At 40.3% G+C, this 21,033-nt stretch overlaps 1 protein-coding gene across 2 annotated transcripts; it reads right to left on the bottom strand.

The window, feature by feature from the left end:
• Positions 1-2,599: 2,599 nt before the first annotated feature.
• LOC306964550 (large neutral amino acids transporter small subunit 1-like) lies at positions 2,600-20,925 on the bottom strand. 2 transcript variants are annotated; one of them, XM_079558606.1, is made up of 11 exons: positions 20,366-20,925; positions 17,427-17,948; positions 16,943-17,068; positions 14,167-14,272; positions 13,840-13,884; positions 13,425-13,548; positions 11,941-12,044; positions 10,977-11,073; positions 9,863-10,012; positions 5,057-5,231; positions 2,600-3,137 (listed from the first exon to the last, which is right to left on the bottom strand). In XM_079558606.1, the coding sequence occupies exons 1-11, from the start codon at positions 20,433-20,435 to the stop codon at positions 3,076-3,078; spliced, it is 1,581 nt and encodes a 526-aa protein (XP_079414732.1). In that variant the 5' UTR covers positions 20,436-20,925; the 3' UTR covers positions 2,600-3,075. The 2 variants fall into 2 exon arrangements, with proteins under 2 accessions (XP_079414732.1, XP_079414731.1); XM_079558605.1 differs by having other exon boundaries at positions 17,427-17,951; positions 20,366-20,923.
• Positions 20,926-21,033: the final 108 nt, after the last annotated feature.

The following is a 21,033-nucleotide window of genomic DNA, read 5'->3' as shown; positions in this document are numbered from 1 at the left end:
CGCATTTCAAGGACATACACTAATACTTTGAACACGGCACACATTAAGAGAAGGGTCGGTTTGCAAAGGCAGCTCCCTGTGAAATGACTGAACACAGTGTAGACCTGTGTGTTTAAATGCAGCATCAGTGTTTTGTCAAAGGTAGTGGGGGAGCAGTGTTCTTTGCAAAGGATCTTCTCAAATGTAACGCACAACTTACAGTAAAGCACACAGTAAGATAAGATGAGCAAGCCGGACAAAAACACTATATGCTTATTGGCCAAATGATTAGGTACACCACAAGATTTGTGCATTTTATGTTGAAGGGCCTTTGACAAAAAACAGTTGAAACAAACAAATTAGTCTGAGTTACTTTGAAAACCTTTGATTTGCTCCTTAGGAGAGACACTACAGGCAAAACCTTTTTTTGTTTTTTCCAGTTTTCAGGATTTGAACATATCTCTGAACATATAATCTTTCACCTGTAAACCAAAAATATACCTAATCTTCACGATAGCAGGTTTAAATATTGCGCTGATTCAATGTTTAATAGACTTATATGGGACAACGCAATTTCAAGGGCCTTTTTCTCAAAACACATTTTTCTATCATTGTGGCGACACTATCTCCACGTCAGTAGCTCCTAAAGACTTCAAATTTTCCAGCCTTGGACTGAAATATTTTGAAGATTTTTTCAGAGGGATTTTTTAATATCTAATTCCTAGCCTGATTTATTGAGTCTTCAATGTCAAAAAATAAGGCGAAAATTTATTTTTTACACATTTTTCCACTAAAAAACAACTAAACAAGAGATCCAAAATCCCCTCTGAAAAAGTCTTGGTAATTCATTCATCAATAAAATGAAACCATAAATTTGAATGCTGAAAAATCTTTAAATTTGGGGCATTTTTAGGAATAAAACAAAACTTGCGATGTATTTTTTTCTCACATTAATGCCAGTAATCTACAGCAAAAGTTTCAAATTGATATCTGTAAATTATTATTTTTTCCCTATTCACCTGCAGCGTCTCGCCTTAAGCATTTATTCCACGAGGTGTACCTAATAATATGGCCAGTTAGAATACGACATGTCTTATTTTCATCTCAAAAGCCTCACGATACGAAGCACTATGCCAACTTCAGCAACGCCGCTCACTCTCTCTCCACAACCCAATCGCTGCAGTTGATGGAAAAGGGTTTAGCATTTCACGGGGTGTAATTGATTTTGCTTTAATAACGTTAAGTAATAAGTAACGCGATCGTGTTTCAGGAGCAGATGAGATGAAGCCGTTAACGCCGATTAAAGATAGAACCGATGCGATTTTGATTTGAGGAATTGCTCACTGTGTTGATAAGCTTGGACCAATTTGCTAAGCCGGCGTTGGAAATTGTAGCTGCTTCTTTTATCATTAGCCTGTGCTTTTCTTACTGGACTTTAAAACTAGAGCTGCACAACATGAAATGACAATAGTGCTATTTCAGTATTAGCAATATCCAAATCCAAACAATGCTTAATGACTGACTTCTGAAGTTCATTTTTAGTCATGTTTAATATATTACTTTTGTATTGTGCAGCCCTAATTAATCACTATAGTAAACATCATATCGAGCACTTCGAGTTCCTTTCAAATCCCACCCCCTTTTAAGAGCTTGATTTCCATTTCGATGTGCAATAAATTTAAATAATTCACCCCAGCGACATTCATTGTGGTCAGAAAATGAAGTAACAATAGAGGACACTGCCGGCACACGATATGTACAATACAAAACACTAACACTATGACTGAGTACAATAGTGACATCTACACAAGAAACAAAATCCTAATGGCATGAATGTTTTCATCACATGTTTTGGGAATGGACTGATAAATGTACGCCACTTCACAGCAAAACAGCGTTTCCTATTGTCTGACCTCATCTTGTGCGTTAAGGCAGTACTGTTCTCTCCAAACCTCGAAAATAATACAAAAGTTAAACTATACACTATAAATTATCATATTAGTAGAAGGTAAGTGCTGAGCTAGTTGTTGTCATTACCACCCTGATTCTGACCGATTGCTCTCAGTCTTATTTATTATTATTTTTATTTGTTTTACTCAAAATTAACCTAAAGTGGTAAGAATTGTCAAATTATCTAGTGCTTGGTACATATTTGTTAATATTCATAGTAGTCAGTTTGTTAGTAGTCATCTCTTTTACCCCTGTGTACTAAACTGTGTGTAATCAGACACTGTGCTATTGACAAACATTATAATACAAAGACATTTTTATACATGCATACGTAAGCATGTTGAGAGTTTTAAACTCTATAGTAAAAAGTTGGTTCATTGTTCTACACTGTCTGCCCCCGCCGAAAATAAAGATGCCACCAAAAATAAAGCCACGCTGATATTTTTGTTGGACCACACTCTGTCAATGTGGCATAAACTTCTGTAAAGATGTTTTTTTTTTTTTTTTTTTTTAACAAGACTGGTGGTAAAGTGTGACCCCTGTGCTAAGCCTTCTCCAGCACATCTCAAAGATGCTCAACGGGTCTGATATCTGGCCAATCCATGTGTGAAATGATGTCACATGACTCCCAAACCACTCTTTCACAATTTGAAGAAACGATTATTATTACGTGGAAAAATCGGGTCATTCGATGTATTCAGTAGGTCCTTATTTTTTGGCCACATGACGTTCAAATAGATCTGAGTGACTGCAGCAAACGTAGATCCTGGTGGGAGCAGACAGTGTATATTACAGTGATATGTGTTGTAGCTTATACAATAGTACTGCATACATTCATTTATCACTTCTGATTGATTCTAAAGCTGGCAAATCTCTACCAAAGAGAGGTCAGAAGAAAACTGAAATAAACGTATAAATATGATCAAATGTAATTCAAAAACATAGTATGTGGTGAATTTCTTTCCACTGCTTTTTGATTTCAACCAATAGGATAAGCTTTAAATTTATTTACCTGACAGACTCTTAGTTTAATTTCACACTGAATCACATTATTATAATGTTCCATACTTGAGCAGACACCAGCTTTTAATGTGTAAACAAACAAAAAATATTGACTCAGTCCTGGTTTAGTCCTGGTTTGATCCTCTACTTCTCCTTCTCCTCTGGGACAGCCATGAAGATCTTCTGACAGAACGTGGTGAAGATTTCTGAGGAGACAACATCACACACTGTCACTGTGTATATAAATGAAAGAGTGCATTGTGGGTTTTTAATAGGGCTGGGAAATTTCAGCGATTTTGCTGTCTCTACTTTGGTCGATCTCATCGTCACGGACTTTGACATCGTCAGGTTTACAGCCATTTCTTTGGCAGAAACAGCTCAGAGTTTGGATGAAAAGCTTTGTGTGTGTTAAATGATACTGGAGGGAATAAACTTTTGTTTGCGCAGAGGCTTGTATAAACGTTATATCTAAGTTCATGAATCAGCTACATTGATTATTGATGGAAAATCTAGATCAATCAAAATCAATGTTTTGCCATATGTGTCTTGCCCTGGTTTTCAAGTTTCTCAAATTATGACTTGATTTTCATCGGACAGTGATGAGTATTCATCATAGTTATTTACCAGAGTAACTCAAGAAAAAGAGTTGAGTTACGTCAGCACTTCTGCATTTTTAGGTGTCATTGCCAGTCAAGTAAAAGCCTTGTTACAACCAGCAAGAACATCTTTCTCTCTTTAACCTCTCTTTAACCTCTTACTCTCTGCCTTAAAGGTGCATTATGCAACTTTTTATGCAAAAACAAAAAGTTGATATTTGTGTGTATGTTACTCTGTGGTGACCCAGCGGCTGTATGAGTGGTCAGCCTGGCGCCTTTATTTTCCATCCCAGTGGTCTCTTGGAGGCTCCAAGATCTATTGTTTTGTAGGTTTTGTGGTGAGAGGGTCCGTCTCCTCCCAAACAATTGATCCTGGAGCGTCCTAGAGCCCACTGTGATGGAAAATAAAGGCACCATGCTGACCTCTTAAACAGTCACTGGGTCACTACAAGGTCAAATACCCACAAATATATATATATTTTTTCCACATCAAAAGTTGCATTATGCACCTTTAACCGAGCACATTTTCTCCAGTTCTGCTTTACCCAAATCCAAAAGCTAATCTCAGACCTACAGAACTGACCTAGGATTTCTCACTCTCACTTTTTCAACACTCTTTTCACTTTTTTGATGCTTCTTTATCAAATATTTGTTGCTTTTATGTTGCCTTTTTGAAACTTTTTTGAACTTGTTTTTTGTTGTGTTTTTGTCTTTTTTTTTTGGTTACGCTTTCGTTGCTTCTTTATCCCGTTTCTGTAACTATGGTGATGCTTTTTTTTCAAGAAGCTTTTAGATTTGGGTCAAAACAAACTCAAAACAAACGTCACCGGGATGAACAGATACACCTGAGCAAACCCAAGCCGAACTGGAGAAAATTTGCACGATTAAGGTGGGGGTTAAAGAGTTAAGTCATCTCTATGAGGATTCCAAAGTCTTTTTTTCATATATACAGTATTCCCAAAACAATTAAAAAATATGACTGGCAATTAGGAGGCCGACAGTTATTACGATTGACAATTAGAGACACTGGGAGCAGGGGCTTATTGGGGCCCTGGAATATACCATGAGACTTGAGGCACCGCTGGCCCTTTACGACCTATGATTGCTTTGCCTCCCATGAGCGTTTTTCTTTTTACTGACAGAGGCGGCCACTGACACATCTACAGCAGTCAGCATATCTACAGCATCGCTTGGTTATTTATCCAGTTCTTACGTTTATCGAACAAAGCGTCTTTCAACAACGTACAATGTTAATGGCAACAATGAAGATATTACAATACATAAATTACACAATTCTAAAACTTCTCAATACGACACACAGAGACTTTGAGGCATCTTTTGACAGTTCCTTCTTTGCTGCTCACTCAAGTTCAAGTCTAACGCCTCAGATCACATGCCTCATCACTTCAATAACAATCATCACATTGACACCATCTTTTCAAATTCCGTGAATGTATCCGTTTCCATAACAAAACAGTGAGATACGCTCCTCCTGCTTCTCCAAAGCAAACACTCTGTCCCGTACTCACCCAGCATCTTCCGCACCACGCGAGGCTTCTTCCACTTGTACCCCAGCAGGTAGGCAGGGAACCCCGGGAGGATGATGCTGCTGCCCACCAGGCACTCGAAGGGAGCGGCCCAGAATGACACCACAATCATGAACACGCAGCTCAAAACAAACGTCACCGGGATGAACAGATACACCTGAGAACAGCACAGGACATTTCAGAGAGGTTCACTCTGCGTGCAAGTGAAGATATCAGCTCTCTGCATGGAAGGCATCATAATAATAGTACAATTACAGTTTGTTAGGGCTGGGATGATATATATATGGTTAAGTGTCTTCCCAAGGACATGATGATGATGATGATGATGATGGTGATGATGGTGATGATGGTGATGATGATAATAGTATAATAATAATGTGTAGTGTTGATTATAAAAAAAAATATGACAAATGTAATACTTAATAAGTATATACATAGAATGGTGACTAGTATTTATAAATATAAATAATGATTTGATTTGGTATTATGTTAATGAGAAGGAAAAAAAAGATTTACAACAGTTAGTAACAACATACATTTCTATTTTTGTTCTACAGATTTTCATCTTGTGAAATGTAAAAGCTTTTCATCAATGCTGCTAATTTTAAGGATGCACATGCACGCTCTGGCTGTGCACGTGCCTGGGTAAGTGTTTTGTGCCTGGATAACTTAGTAAGTTATAATGTAATGTCAAACTGTTTGAACACGAGATGCACCGTTATTATTACCTGCAGCTGGACACATGTGTTTCAGCCATGCATATTCTCAGTGCTATGGAGCCTTTTGAGGATCTTTTTCTTTTGTAAGGATATACTACTACGTTTTGTATTCAGTTGCATTATTCTGAAACGCATGAAAGTAAATCACTTTTAGATACGGGGTAGGCACTTATAAGCTGTCTTGCTTCGGCCTACTCCTTTTGAGTTGTCATTACTGTGTAATGATGTGAGGATGTAAATTAAGAATGTATATTGCTCACATAAACTGCTACAACATTACTGTAATGAATTTGCTTATTTCTTTCTTTGACATTATATAACTGTAACTAAAACAGTTAAAAAAAAAAAAAAGTATGCCCTACACCCATTTGTAAATTGATTTTTTCAGTATTTCTCTTATGTGACATTACATGAAGGAAAAAATACAAATAAAGAAGCAATGTCCTGAATTATATTCAACCTATCCTGTCTGACAGGGTAACGTTAATTTTTTAACATACTTTAACAATACTTGGTTTAGAAAACCTGAACAACACTTTTTTCGATACCTATACGAAAATATTTGTCATCTAGAAAGCATTAACAGAACAATAATGTTCATTTCTTCCATAAAACACAATTTCTTTTAAATGTGTATCATTTATAGTTGAAACAACCAAGTAACTTCCTTTAATGCTGTCCCTGAACCAACAGGCATCAAAACTAGGATCAAAAGATACATATTGTTGGTACTTTTATTTTTTCGATACCTGTAGTCCCTTAACTTTACCATACTGATATCATTTAATTGTACCCATATTAAAAACACGACAATGTTTGACCTGACCAGGAGCTTAGGGCCTGGTCATTAATTTCCCTAACTTCGTCTGCCCTGTGTGACTGTACAAATGTAACTAAAGGAACACCGTGTTATCCACAAGTGCTCCATTGTGAGGGCAGATCAGAGGTACTGACTGAGCTCTATTACGCACAGTCAAAGCCGCGTAAGAGGCTCCTTTAAAACAAATGGACGGAGAGTGCTCACACTGAGGAGAGATGAAAGACTGTGGCCAGAATCTCTCACGATCAAACAGAAACAAAACACTCTATTCATGGACGCACTGTCTTCTCTTATCCTGAAAGCCAGTGTGGGGCTGCAATAATAAAGAAGCTAAAACCCAATGGGGCATCTTTAAACAAACCGAACACTGCAGTGGTGCAATAACAGCACACAGTATATAACAGTGATTCATCTGCCTTCATCTACCCACATGTCCAGCAAAGAATCTCAACATCAATGTCTTTTTTCCCCTCATCCTTCAACAAAACAAATCAGTACCACTTTATCAATATTTGTGTATGCGCTCAGTCGTTCAGGATTTGAATTTTCCCTCCCCCGAAAAGTATTGGAATTGCAATCCATTTTTGCAGTTTTATCGTTAGGATTCAGGACTGAGTTTGAAGGGACACTAACATCGGAGAGACATTTGGGAAAGGCTCAGCTCATACAGGAATCACATGCATTTCAGAACATGTTTGTCGAGGTCTAAACTACAGGGTAATGAGCTAATCCCCATTACACTCTAATGGGGATAGGTGTTTTGTTGTATTGTATTACCTATAGAAAAAAAAAATACCGTATTTTCCAGACTATAAATCGCTCCAGATTATAAATTGCACGAGCCAAAAAATGCATAATGAAGAAGGAAAAAACATAAATAAGTCACTCCGGAGTATAAGTCACACCAGCCTTGGCTGCACTCCCTGTGCTTGGAGGTGTAACGCAGGTGTCGAATTCATTCATTTGCCCTTCTCCAACTCTATGGTTGCCTCCGCGCTATCGCGAGAATAGGGTCATGTGACCGCGTCCCGCCAATCACGTCTCTTTAATAACTGGGTATCCGGAAGTTACCGGTAGACACGAGGGAAGCCCAAACATTTGCTGCTGCAGGTATGTTGTTCGCTCGGTTTTCTTTAAAATAATATCCGTTTACTGTAACTGCACTGCACTTACAAGCCTTGTTCCTCGAGCTGTGGCGATCTAGCTTTTTCTGTTTTCTTCATTGCAGTAAGAGTAACCTCCGCTTTTTGCCAGTCCATCACAAGTTTCTCCCTCATTCCAAACTTTTTTTCTGCTGCTCAATTACCGTTTTCTTAAATCTCAGTGGAACAGGAGAAGCAGATACTGGTAAACAAGCCTAGAGCGCCCTTTAGCGGCTGTCTGTGTGAAAATAACATGTGAAATTATATATTTTGATATATAAGTCGCACGACCTGAGTATAAGTCGCACCACCAGCAAACTATGAAAAAAAAGTGCGACTTATAGTCAGGAAAATATGGTAAGTCAGATTTTGCCAAAGTGCAGAGTATTCAGTGAAAGTAAACAGTCTTATGTAAAGCACTTTGAGGCCATGTCTGTGAAAGGCGCTGTATAAATAAAGTCCTTTCTTTTCCTTTCCAAAGTGTAATTAAATCTTTGGTCAATCTCAGTTTTTGGCATGGTGCTTTTTAATCAACAGATCTACAGCCAATCCTGTGCCAATAACAGCCCATTGTCTAGAGTGGAGTTTGGACTTTGGAGGAATAAAACTATTTTTGTGTGAAATAGTACTAGTGGAAAGCATTCACTATAGTTTAGGGCAGTGGTTCTCAACCACTGAAGAAACTGGGGTCGCCAGATAAATTTGGGTGGTCGCCATATCATTTAGATAAAATATACATATTTTCATTAGCATATAAGCTAATGTTTTATTGTAGCATGTGTTTGCTATTTTACCAGAGTGCCATTATTCGCCATTATTATTATTCGTAGTTTAATGAATTTAATTTCAGCTATTTGTTTTTATCTTTGTTTTTTAAAGGGAATAGACGCAAGTTAGCCATTTTATACTCACTACTGCTACCTCTGGTCTTATTCGTAACTGCAGCTTCTATATTAAGCTCGTGCATGACGGCACTTCAGACCGAAGTAACAACATTTTTAGTGCCAGTGCAGGATTTTAGAGGCAGTTGTGGTGAACAGGTCTGGGCTCATTCTACACATTAGGACATGGCTGGAACATGTAGGGGGAGGAAAATACTTAATTTTAACATTTTTAAACTCCGTATAGTCCCTTTAAGAATTATAGAATAGAATAGAATAGAATAGAATAGAATAGAATAGAATAGAATAGAATAGAATAGAACTTTATTGTCTGTTCCAAAGAGCAGAAATTTGTCTTTCAGCATGGCTCATTGAAAATCCAATATGTAGGCTAATGTAGGCTAATGTAGGCGGGGGTCACGAACCCCTTTACCTGTTATAATGGGGGTCGCGGCTCCAAAAGGTTGAGAACCACTAGTTTAGGGCTGGGTACCGTTAAAAAAAATTTGATACTAGTACGTACTTTAACAATACTTGGTTTTCGATACCAATGCCTGAACGATACTTTTTTCGATGCCTATACTGAAATATTTGTCGTCTAGAACCAGAACAATGATGTGTGATTTGCAAATTTACAATATCAGGTTCATCGCCAATGTCAAGAAATGTGGGGGAACAACAAAATGAAATAGGGAGAAAATATGGCAAAAATAAGGTACAAATTTGAGTAAATTGGGTGGAAATAGGGAAAATATTAATAACAAAATGGGGGAACAAATTGGAAAAACAAACTGTCCCTAGACCAACAGCATCAAAACATGGATATAAAGAGGTGCGATATTTTTTTCTGTACCTGCTTTCGATACTCTTTTTTCGAAACCTGTATTACCCAAAAAAGATTTCCGATATCAGACTAGTATCGTTTAACTGTATCCAGCCCTACTATTGTGGAATGTCTATCTACCTGATCAGTATGAAAGGGAAAAATAACAACATGCACAGGAGCGACACGTGATTTCCGTGTGAATTCTCAGGAGGCCGCTGCTCTTCCCTTTAGGCTGGTCGCAGTGCCTTGTCCACATAAAGTAAAAGCTCAAGATTTACATGGCAGGCAGTGAGTTAATGGTGGACAGTCATAGCATCATGTTACAAACATCACATCGGGGGCAAAGACTTTATCATTCAATCTACTGTACCACGTTTTCTTGGGCGAGTGTTGGAAGTACCTTGATGGGCCTCCTGAGGTCAGGCTTTTTGATCCGCAGCCAAAGCAACCCTGCGATCGCCATGCCCACCCATATCCAGGTGAAGAAGCTGAAGAGGTTGATGACGGAGAAGATGTCTTGAGAAACGGCGTACATCATGGACAGGCAGCACTGCGAACACAGGAGCAACATGTCAGGTCTTTTCAGGAACCTTTTGTCAGCCTCCGAGCAAAACAAACTGCCTAAGAACATTTCTTCTGTAAACACTGCTGGAACTTTAGGTATCACTGACTATGCCCTTAGAAAATCACAAGGCCTGTAACACCCCCATTGTTTTTCAAATTTTACCAAAAACCTTAAAACATGAATAACGCAATAATGCAAAGAGCCTTAAGGTCAAGCCTACCTTAATGAACCCATAGGCCTCGGGGCTTAAACAGAATTGTAGGCCCCACCCCCCGTCAGCGCAAACCCTAACGCTAACCTATAACCCTTACCCTAAATCTCACAAAAACCCTAACCCTGCTACTCTTATGTATCCCTCCGGGCCAGGTAGGGCGGGCCGATCATCAGATACGGTTAGTCATGCCGCAAAGTAAAGTGATTGACATGAAAATCAACAAATCACCTTTTCCTTAATTCTGATAGGCCCTTGACTATGGTAGGCCCCTGGGCTCCAGCCCCTGCTAGCCCATTGGATAAAGTGGCTCTGCTTAAGGTTTGTTGTTGTGTCTGGTTTTAACACATCAAAGCAAAAAAAACAGCAGACTTATGTTTGCTGTATTGCTAGGTTGTAACATTTAAAGCTGCTGTACTTGAATATTGTTGTTTTCTTTTTAAGTAGAAAAGGAGTTTGAACAGTTAGCCAAACTATTAACTTGTTTCTAGCTCTCGATACATTCTGCTCATTCACATAAATTAATCATAGCAATGCACAAAATTGTGAGACGCCTTCCAGGCTAGGGCTCTGTAATTAGATTCAGTGTGTGGTGGTTTGTCTTTTATGAGGGTTAAAGTTAAAAACAAAATCTTAATATTCTCTCTTCCGCTTTCTTTGCTCATACAGGCCAGTGATCGGTAACAGGGTACAATACAAACATTTCTGCTTGTTATTAGTATGTGTGAGAAACCTTACAGTGAAGATGAGGGAGGGCACTGGTGTGAACAGATCGGTGTGGACCAGCCCCAGAGCAGCAGGGAGCTGCCCCTCTCTGGCTCCAGCATAAAACAACCTGAAACATCAAACACATCAAACATAAATACATTCCAGGTTTGTGTAATGTCAAGAATTTGCAGTGAGGGTGTAACTATATCCAGATCACATGGTTCTGTAATGTTTTGGTTTTAACAATAACAGTAAGGTATTTACTGCAATCTTGAGGGTATATGCTCAGGGTATTGGAGAAATGCTGTTAGTTTTTTCTCCAGAAATACAGTATAAAGTCTTATTTTTAGATGAAGATTTAAAAAAAATATTTGTAAACAGCATGTAAATACAAAAAGATATTTAGTTCTGTGCTGTTGCGTCTTTCGTATTACCAGATCACTGTAACAACACAATGAGACTTGTTAACGTCTTACCACCCGCCTAAACCAAATGCATTCTGTCCTCTTTGGTTATTATATTATAGGCCTGTGTAACACCTCATTTGAAAGCTAAGACCCACAAAACTGATCTTTTTCCTCGCGTTGTTGCTGTGTTGTGACACCTTTTGTATGTTTCCTTTCTTTTTTTTTTTCATTTTTGTTGAATTTTTGTCACATTTTTGTTGAATTTTTGCCACATTTTTGTTGAATTTTTGTTGAATTTTTTTGAATTTTTGTTGAATTTTTGTTGAATTTTTGTCACATTTTTGTTGAATTTTCGTCACGTTTGTTGCGTTTACATCCTTGTTTTTGTTCTCATTTTTTGTGGCTATTTTGGTGCTTTTTTCCCAAGAAGCGTTTTGATTAGGTTCAAAGCCAAACTGGAGAAAATGGGATCCGTTCAGGTGGGAGTTAAGAGGTTAAGAGCTTGGAGTCCATATAGTTTAAAGTGTGGATTTACCATGCAATATTATAAAACTGCCATGATCTGTAAGTGCTGTTAATCGACAAACCGTGCTGAAGTGAAGAGAGATCCGTTGACGGCTCCAAAGCAGGAAAGTCCGACGAACACTGGAATGAGCCAGGACATAACCCCCAGATGGTACTCTCCAAAACTCTGTCAGATGGCATAGAAGCGATTATGGAGAGTGAAATATCTGTCACATGTTGGATTGTGTTCAAATTTAGCAAGTTTGTTTTAATTTGTTCTTGCTTTATGATTACACTTCGAAAGCAGTCGACTATGTTCCCCTCCTGTCGTATTATTTGTTCTGTGCTGCTTTTGTTGTCATCGTCAGAACATTGATTCTTTTTTCTTTTTTTCTTTATTTAACCAGAAAACTTCCACTGAGATTTCAGAATTGCTTTTTCAGGGGAGTCTTTGCCCAGAGAAGAGACACATGTGTTGTACATGTTTTAGTGGCTGGAGATACTGGAGCACCCAAAGGAAACTTACTCACAGTGAGAGCACACTGCACAGAAAGAAACCCAAGAAACCCAAACCCACCTGGCTCAAGGGTCGACCAGGACCTTCTTGCGGTGAGGCAAGAGCACTACCTGCTGCACCACCATTCTGCCACCATCATGAATCTGCTTTTGAGCACCTCAGCATTGATTTTTCACATCTAAAATAAGGCGTGTAGGGAATTTACACTTCATCAGCAGGGACTGTGTTGTTTTACAAGCCCCCTCTACAGGCAACAGGGAGAATTACGTTAAAAAATGTTTAAAAGATATTTAATCTTTGCTAAAGGCATGTTAGAAATGGACAACACCAGAATAAATATAGTCTGAGTTCAGAATTCACGGTATCGGCTCACGGAACCGTTATCGTGAGCCTTTCCTAGAAAACAAAATATTTGATGTACAGAAAAGGTTTAGTTGGTTAAAATGACTGTTATCGGGTTGTTTGATAAATTAAGCTTTTCTTCTTTACTTAAGGTTTCTTCAACAGTTAATTTTTTTTTAGAAAAGACAATATTTGACATGATATTTTTCAAGTCTAAGTCGTATTTCGGTCACAGCTTGTCTCCGGTTTAAAGGCTTAAAAAAGTGCAGAGAAAACCTCCACATTCTCCCTCAAACTAAACATAATCCATTAAATACAAAACAAAGCATAGCAGAAGTATTAGTAACAGTACTATTCTACCCTCGTTAATTAAGTAAAATGCTACTACATTCCTGTTTTTGATGAAGAAACATTATAGCATGGTGAAAAATGTATATGTCTCCTTTAATACAACTATCAAATGATAAACCTAAATAATAACCATATGTTTAGAAAATAATTTGATACGATCTGTCTACTACATTTATAGACAGTTGGGTCTTACTTACACGACATAACATTAAGCTTCAATTAAGCAAGTGTGTACAAAGCCCTTGAGTCATTAATCCAATGTAGCTGACAAAGATATCTACTTACTACCTTTATCCACTGCCATTGAGCGCCACGCTGTGTTGTGAAAGGAGATGGAGAGATTGCTTTTGTACTTACCACAGCGACGGCCTCAGACTCGATCATGGCTTCGGGCGAGATAGTGGTGAAGTACGCGAGGTTGGTCAGCACGTACACTATGGTGACTATCGGCATGGAGATGATGATGGACAGGGGCAGATTCCTACAGAGCAAAGGACAATCCTGCTCAAAGGAGGTGTAAAAGCTTCAATAAATGTGTAAACTCCATGCAGCTGGTCTTGTAATGTTTTGGGAAGTGTCCAGGGAAAATATGTGATACATTACATGTTGAGTAATTGTAGCCGTTTTAAAAGTCAATGTCCATGCAAAAATTATAAACTTGTCATGTCATGCATATTAATTGTTGAGTGCGTGTCCGTGCATTGATCAAGTCTTCATGCCAAAGTCAGAGATGAGTCTCGTCTCGACACAACCTTTATCGCATTTAAGTCACCTCTCTGGATTGATCATCTCCTCGGTCACATAGTTCAGGTAGTTCCTGGACACAACAAAGATGGTAGAAAGAAGTAAAAAGAATTAGTTGCTTGGTCAAGTCTTCCCGATTTTCTACTTGCATCCATTCAAACTGTGTTTTTTGAGAGGAGTGTGTGAGGACCATCCAACACAAGCCGTCTTTTGAACAGTAAGGGTCAGATTTTTGCTCATGATTGAAGGAAAACCGGTCGTCAGCAAAGGGAATTAGGAGGTTGACTGACATTTACAGTAAGTGCCTTTGCAGACAAACTATTTACATTTCATGCTAATTTAATTTCAGCCTTACCAGCCTCCGAAAGCGTACAGCCCACTGTACAGAGCCAGCACAATGTGGTTCACGCCCCATTTGCTCCCTTCAAACGCCTTATCTGGAGTGAGGTACGGCACATCACCTGCACATAGAAAATCAGTTATTTTCATACTGGCTGGTCAGTTATGCAGAGGTCCAGCTTTCCACTGTTGACAGACGTGACATTTTCAGGAAGCGGTGGTGAACTGTGCGGGTGAAACCAGGCTCTTCTGAAGTGCAGGGAACATGATGAGGTCCTGCTCATTTGGCATTTAAAAAAGTCAGAGGTGCATTTTTTTCATCTACAACTTCTCACCACACTAAGTTATTCCAAAGGTTACATTTATTATATATTTAAATGGTTCAAAGACAGATAGTGTGCAGGCTTCAACCAATACATTACTAGTTTAACATTTATATACAAGGATTACAAATGGCTTCTTACTGATTTTTTTTTTGTACCTACAGCAAGATTTTAAAACATTTCCATTGTGCCAGTAAATTAACATGAGTTCAATCGCATTTTTAAGCCTGTAACCTCAGCCCTGTCTTCTACCTGCCACTTTCACATGGTAATGACTGCTGTATTGTGGAGGCTTTTTTATTCGAGCTCTGTCCGTTTGCCTCTTTCTCCCAAAGACCGAGGCGCGGCGACAGACGGCGAGGCCTTGACACCCCGTTGCCATGGCGACGGTGTGGAGTACAGCAGTGGGCGGGGCCTCAACATAAAGGGGCAGCAGATGTAGTACAGGGGCTACGCCAATCCCACCGCAAAGTCTTCCCGCTAAAGTCATTCGAGCAGTAATTCCGGCGGCATGTTCGGGTGGGTGTTAGGGGACAAACGTGAATTGGTATGAGGTTACATATAATTTGTTTTTAAAAAAAACAATAGATGAAGAAAATCACAAAATGACAATTCTGGGATGAGTCCAAGATGTCGATCGAGAAGCAGAAGCATTTGCTACAAGATAAACGAATCAAACTGAGTCAGTGAACTAATCTTATCTGTAATTGTCACTGATGGTAAATATTTATATTAGCGAACACATGACAGTGTAAGAACATCTTTGGATGCACTAACTCACTTTTTTTTTTCATTCACAGTGTCTGTCCAAGAATGCTTTGCAACTCTTAACAAAATTTCTGAATAAAATCACCAGGGAGAGATACTAGCGAGAAGAAATAACACTAAAGAGATGACATGTCTGCAAACTGCTTGAGTCATGCGTTAATTTGTGAGTTTAAACTCAGAGCCACAGTGTCTGGTAAAGGCTTTAGCCATCATTACTCCAAACTGCACAAATACAACAATATATTTTGCCGTTTGTAGTTTCATCTCTTTATAGGAGGTTAAGGTTAAGGTACATTGTCCCTGTTGGGAAATTTGTCCTCTGCATTTTACCCATCCTTCGACGCCGCTGGGGCAACACGTAAGGAGCAGTGGGCGACCGCAATGTCCGGGGACCCATCTCCAGATGCCGAGTCAGGCTGATGGTCAGAATCATCTGGCTGGAGGATTAACCTATTGTGCATGTTTTTTGTTGATGGGGGAAACCGGAGGAAACCCATTCAGACATGGGAGAAGAAACATGCAAACTGCACACAGAAAGGCCCGCATGGTCCAGGAATCAAACCTGGGACCTTCTTGCAGTGAGGCGAGAGCGCTAACAGCTCAGCCACTGTGCCGATGATTTTGTCTTACTATTGTCTTTTCAATGTTATCACAGACTGTTTTCTCAGTGCCTTGTGAGCTGATCTCTGTGAAAGGCGCTCCTCAAATAAACTTGCTTTCTTATATCATGTTACATCTTTCATTATTCATCAGATTAACGCTGGTTTCATAACTTCAGACAACTGGACTTTAGCTTACTTTTTCATACATTTAAGCTTAAGTATTGCAATTGTTGTAATTCGAGTCGCACTACATCAACCCCTGTGTATCGTGACCTGCATCTTATATCTATATTCCTGCTCATCTGTGAACGAAATTAATCAAATGAACGCCGCTGATGTATGGAGAGTCCTCTAAATGAATAGGTCTAAGTTGACATGCTCAGGCCGCACACTAAGGACGCATTGGCACCACAGCAGACAGACCAGCCCTGTGTTTGGACTCTGCGTCTAAAAGGAGGGCAGTCTGCTTGGGTGAGCCCATTAGCCCTGGTCAACAATTTGTGCATCATTAGAGACAAAAGGAACAGACGTCAGCGTCAACAGCAGCGAGATGAATGAGCCATGAGGCACACCGAGTTTCCACAAGCTTTTTGGACGGCACTTTGAACTGTCAAATCAATCACCATCCAACTACTCCCACAAGATGTTAAGTGTGACCGATCAATAAATGTCTATTCTTGTCTCATCTTTTGAAGTCAGCCGGCAAAGAGAGTTATTTTAGGAGAGCTACGGTATATCGAAAGATTATAGTATGATATTTTTGATGCATGTAAAGACTTACAATGGTAGACTTTGGGCTTTCCTTGAGAAACATGTTACATATGGGTCAAAGGACATCAATCAAATAAGAAATATATCTAAATTGGATGAATGGGTGGCAAAAGTTGTTGCATCAAGGACCACATTCTGAAATGATCTGAAGCAGAGAGCCATTCAGTAATTGGGGAGGTACTCACCTTATCAGATAGTTACATTTGTTTTGGCTCTTTATAATAGTTCTTGTTTGTCTACAGGGCTAAAGAGTAACTTTTGTCAGTTACATTTGCGGGGACTCGCACACACCAAATTAAACACGAGGACAAAGGCACAAAGGCCTCACCTGTGAAGATCTGAATGAATCCGAAGAGGATGATAATGATGAGAGCCAGCAGCTTGGAGGCAGTGAACAGGTCCTGGACTTTGGTGGCTGCTCTTACACTGATGCAGTTCACAAATGTCAGAGAGGCTGGGGGGGGGAAAAAAGGACAAACATTCAAAGCAAAGATTTGTCTGGACAACCTTCCTGTTTTGTTTCCGTCTGGGGGAAGGATCAGGATTTTCAGATTTTATTCAAAATCTACAATGGAATTCAACTGAATGGCAAAACACATAATCAGATTACACGCAATTTGGATGAAGAACATGTCTGGAAAAGTGTGAAATGAGGCATTGTGAATTAAGCTTGCCTTGTTATACAGTAGATACTAATATAATTGGTTGGTAGGACGCAAATGTCAAATTGCAATGTAAAAAAAGCACCAAAGTGTACAAGAAATCTGAACATTTCTGGCTAACTGAGCAGCAAAATTAAAGCCAGCACTTACTCAGACAGAGGCAGGCGATGACTTTAGCAGCACTGTCGGGCACGGGGCAGCTGGGGTAGAGCGGCTTGAGCAGGTAAGTGGCAAACACCAGCGACACCACGTACTGAGAGGACGGCCGGATAATCAGCATCTCCACCCAGAGCTTCAGGAAGGCCGCCAGTTCTCCGTACACCTCCAAGATGTATGTGTAGTCGCCCCCGGATTTAGCAATAGTGGTGCCCAGCTCAGCGTAGCACAGAGCCCCCATAGTGGATATCACCCCACACACAGTCCACACCACCAGGGAGAGGCCCGTGGACCCAACCTCTTTCACCACACCGGTCGGAGAGACGAAAATACCCGAGCCGATGATGGTGCCGATGATCATGCCCACACCGTTGAACAGGGTGATGCTACGTTTCAGTACGATCTTCTCCCCTTTGGCCGGACAGTCCGCAGTCGGGGTGCCGGCAGTGGGAGCTGTCTGGGGAGATGGCGATCGCTCCACTATGAGACCATCCTGCTCTGGTTCTCCTGCTTCCGCTGCTGGAGAAGAGAAGAAATTAATAGGAGTTATTCTTTTTCTATCAATGGATGCCAAGATGAATGATGTCTGTCTGAGTACAGGAATGAAGAGTGGTGGTAGGAGGTAGGGCTGTGTAATTAATCTAAATTCGATTACGATTTCGATTACAACAGTAAACGATTACAAAATTAGCATAATCGCAAAAAATCGATTATAATTTGTTTTTTTTTGTTTTTTTTTAATTAATTTTATATATATATATATATATATAAAAAAAAAAAAAAACTCTTCCTCACCCTCCGCGGGCGGTCTCTTTCTCCTCCTGCTCGGGTCCTCTACCAGAGGCCTGGGAGCTTGAGGGTTCTGCGCAGTATCTTTGCTGTTCCTAGAACTGCACTGTTCTGGACCGAGATGTCTGATGTATTTCCTGGGATCTGCTGGAGCCACTCCTCCAGTTTGGGGGTCACTGCCCCGAGTGCCCCAACGACCACGGGCACCACTGATGCCTTCACCCTCCAGGTTTTCTCCAGCTCTTCTCTGAGCCCCTGGTATTTCTCTAGTTTCTCGTGTTCCTTTTTCCTGATGTTGAAGTCGCTTGGTATTGCTATGTCGACCACAATGGCTTTCCTCTGCTCTTTGTCCACCACCACAATGTCCGGTTGGTTCGCCATTACCATTTTGTCCGTCTGTATCTGGAAGTCCCACAGGATCTTGGCTCGGTCATTCTCGACCACCTTTGGAGGTGTTTCCCACTTTGACCTTGGGGTTTCCAGCCCATACTCTGCACAGATGTTCCTGTACACTATACCAGCCACTTGGTTATGGCGCTCCATGTAAGCTTTCCCTGCCAGCATCTTACACCCTGCAGTTATGTGCTGGATTGTCTCATTGGCCTCTTTGCACAGTCTACACCTGGGGTCTTGTCTGGTGTGGTAGATCTGGGCCTCTATTGCTCTGGTGCTCAAGGCCTGCTCCTGTGCAGCCATGATGAGTGCCTCTGTGCTGTCCTTTAGTCCGGCTCTGTCTAGCCATTGGTAGGATTTCTGTATATCCGCCACTTCAGTTATGTTTCGGTGGTACATGCCGTGTAGGTTATGTTTCGGTGGTACATGCCGTATATATATATATATATATATATATATATATATATATATATATATTTTATTTTTTTTATTTTATTTTATTTATTTTTTTTGCAAAGCAGACTTATGTTATTTCAGGCCGCTGGGATTATTTTCCCTTCACATTTCACGTGCCATGGCTCATGCTTTTGTCATGACATAAAAACAAACGGCGCTGTGTGATGATGTCATCAGGCCGCGCTGCTCAGTTTACTTGCGCAAGTGTGAGAGCTGGCCAGCAGGGGGCAGGTGTGAAACAGGGACCTCTCTTTAATCAAGGCGTACTTGAAATCATTTGTACTTTTATGACTGTACAGAAAACATAAAGTGTAGTGTAGTGTTTTGATTAATAAATAAATAAAATAAAGATTTTTTTAAAGGCAACAAATAATCGTTTGAATAATCGTGATTTCAATCATGCCAAAAATAATTGTGATTATTATTTTTTCAATAATCGAGCAGCCCTAGTAGGAGGGTCCGTTGGCGCGGAAAGGGCCCCAGAGGGCAGACGTGGCTACGTAGCTTACACCATGTGTGGAGACAAGCAATAAAATCTCCTCTGAAGTGTGAAGCGCTCGGTGAATTGTGTCAAAAAAGTGCTATACAAATACAATTCCATTCCATATGGGAGAGTCTAAAGATAATGCAGGACCCTTTTTCTCGTTTTTCTTATGTTTATTGTCAAATTATATTATGAAAAAGGAGGCTAGGTTATAGAAGATGAGTCAAAATAGTTGAAAACAGATGGTAAAATGTTTTGTTGTAAATGTGTTGTTATTGTCATTGAACCCTGCTTTGAGGAGCTGCTTTCAAGGCATTTCTATAATGGTGCCTCTCCCACCCAAAATGTGGAGTCCAGATCGCTGCACGGTGATGAAATATGAAATTCTGAATGGTGCCTGTAACAGCCCAAAAATATTATGACCAGAACCCATCTTTACGCAAATTCCTGGTTCAAGAACAAGGTAAACATATAGTGTAACTAAAGCTAATCATTTGAGAAGTTATTTGTTTGTTTGTTTTAGAAATTATAGCTGAATTTATTAAGAAAAATATTGTAATAACAATACTACAGGCTGCATGAAATCTCTGAGGTTGCTATAGTAAGTCATATTTTAGATATTCCCCTGGTCTCTGTTCACGGTCCAGCATACGCATCTTTTCCCTAGAGAGGCATCACTATAGCAACCGGCTCCACATCTCGCAACGTTACATCAGTGCGCGCGGCGGAAAAAGGCGCAACCATGAACCATGTGGTAGCCAAATAGAGGGGTGTGAGTCGGAAGGGAGCGTGCGTCCGGGCGGGTACCTACCTCGTGTCTTCTCCAGGCTCTTGGCCAGGCTCTCCCGGCTGCCCCGAGATTTCAGCTCCGGTTCGGCCATCTTCGCTCTTAATCTGGTCCCCCCCCTTGCTTGCTATTCTTGCCTCCTATCCCCCCCTGTATCCTTCCTGACTTTGCCTCCCTTTCCTTCCTCTGGTAATTTTTGGCCTAAGTGTTTTTCTACTTATTCCCCAAACCCAAAAAATAGTAGACACTTCTCTCCCTCCCAAAATTTAAAACCCCCAAAATGACCAGTCTGTTCACGAGACAGCACGCGCTCTGTGTTCATTTGGTCTCATCTAGCCCTGATCCTCTGTCTGCTACCTCCCCTCTCCGTCAGCAGGGAGGAGTCCAAACCTTTGTGATGCTGCCGTTTCGTGCGCGCACACACCCTCTCCCACCAATGTCTCACACGGGGGGGAAGTAGGTTACTCCGAGGCATGGAGGCACCATTTGGAGTGGCCATGTGACGACATAATCTCTTTGTTGCCCATAATCCCGTGCAGTAAAGTCTACGCAAATTACAAAGGTTTATAGAAGGATGCGCAAGGTTGGCGGCGCCCTCTAGTGGCGTCAGCGTGTGACTCCCCAGTTTGTTATCGTGTGAAGAAAGGGGACACCACATGGGAAACAGATACCCAATAACCCAGTTCAGGAGA

This window comes from Gobius niger, assembly GCF_951799975.1.
Source record: "Gobius niger genome assembly, chromosome: 6".
In the NCBI taxonomy this organism is placed as follows: domain Eukaryota; kingdom Metazoa; phylum Chordata; class Actinopteri; order Gobiiformes; family Gobiidae; genus Gobius; species Gobius niger.
The sequence above is the reverse complement of the archived record's forward strand: the minus strand, read 5'-3'. Positions and strand labels throughout refer to the sequence as shown.

What these genes read in the sequence shown, in the direction of transcription:
- LOC306964550 (XM_079558605.1), bottom strand. Translation starts at nt 20,435, where the DNA reads ATGGCCGAACCGGAGCTGAAATCTCGGGGCAGCCGGGAGAGCCTGGCC. An exon ending in ACCTCAGGAGGCCCATCAAG is followed by an intron (nt 5,232 to 9,862) that starts GTACTTCCAACA and finishes TGCTGTTCTCAG; the next exon opens with GTGTATCTGTTCATCCCGGT. An exon ending in CGTGGTGCGGAAGATGCTGG is followed by an intron (nt 3,138 to 5,056) that starts GTGAGTACGGGA and finishes TTGTCTCCTCAG; the next exon opens with AAATCTTCACCACGTTCTGT.